The sequence below is a fragment of the Tigriopus californicus genome, chromosome 2 (assembly GCF_007210705.1).
Source record: "Tigriopus californicus strain San Diego chromosome 2, Tcal_SD_v2.1, whole genome shotgun sequence".
NCBI lineage: Eukaryota > Metazoa > Arthropoda > Copepoda > Harpacticoida > Harpacticidae > Tigriopus > Tigriopus californicus.
The window spans coordinates 6,667,867-6,668,796 of record NC_081441.1 but is presented as its reverse complement, the minus strand read 5'-3'; the positions used below and the strand labels follow the sequence as shown (position 1 = coordinate 6,668,796).

The window sequence follows — 930 nt, the reverse complement described above, 5'->3', positions numbered from 1 at the left end:
CCAGGCCGATCCCGATTCGACCACGAATGGCTCCGACGAATTGAGTTGGGCGATCCATCGGGGATCCATTGGGGGGGACCCAATCATCCAATCATCATCATCATCGATATCATCATGGTCCTTTCCCCAGATCAACCTCGGCGGGACGAGATGATCGATCCTTAGTTCCATAGACAGTAAGGGGATCGTGTTAGACGTGTTAGAGTGAGTAAGTGAATAAGGGAATGTGCGGCCGTCCCAAGTACGGGCATGAATAAGATTGGCCATCCAGAGGCGTCAGATAGCCGGGCTATTATTGACAGGTTTTCGACCCAAGGCGTGTCTCATCCTTTGTCCTGACTCAATAACCACCCATTGGATATCAGACCGCCCCTTTTGATCGGCCCAGATGCCCTCCATCAAGCAACGCGTGACTGGCTTCATCCGACAGCTCTCCATGCCGGCCAGCGCCACGCCCGCCACGCCCAGGGTGGGCCTGACCGCCGCCTCAGGCCACCCACCGCTGGCTGACCGGCCGGCGTTAGGTCGTGAACCCGGTCCCACCCCCGAGTCCCCATCCGGGAGCGGACCCGGACTCCACGAGGCCAGTGGGCCGCATGATCCTCTGCGTGCGCCCCAATGCTTCATTAAGCGCTATCTGTCCACCGGGTAAGGTCATCCAACAATCCATCAAACCATCAGCCTTCAAATCACAATCAAATCAATGGCCTTTGAATTTGGAGCATCTCATGAGGTCTGATATGTTACTGAATGATGAATGCACAAAATGGCTCAGAATTCCGGATGATCAATCGGATCGACATCTTGATTCTTCATCATCATCATCATCACCATCACCATAGATTGATGATCCCCTTAAAACAATTTAATAGACCTTTGGCCAGCCGCAGATAAAAGCCCGACAATTTTGGCCAGCCTTTTTGGCATTCA

General features: G+C 53.3%; 1 protein-coding gene across 1 annotated transcript in view; it reads left to right on the top strand.

Moving 5' to 3' along the window:
- Positions 1 to 6: 6 nt before the first annotated feature.
- The window catches only part of LOC131891478 (PP2C-like domain-containing protein CG9801), a 4,618-nt gene continuing 3,694 nt past the window's right edge, over positions 7 to 930 (top strand). The window contains exon 1 of the mRNA XM_059241074.1: positions 7 to 648. Within this exon, the coding sequence (XP_059097057.1) occupies positions 389 to 648 (260 nt within the window). The 5' untranslated portion in view covers positions 7 to 388. The remainder of the gene's footprint in view (positions 649 to 930) is intronic.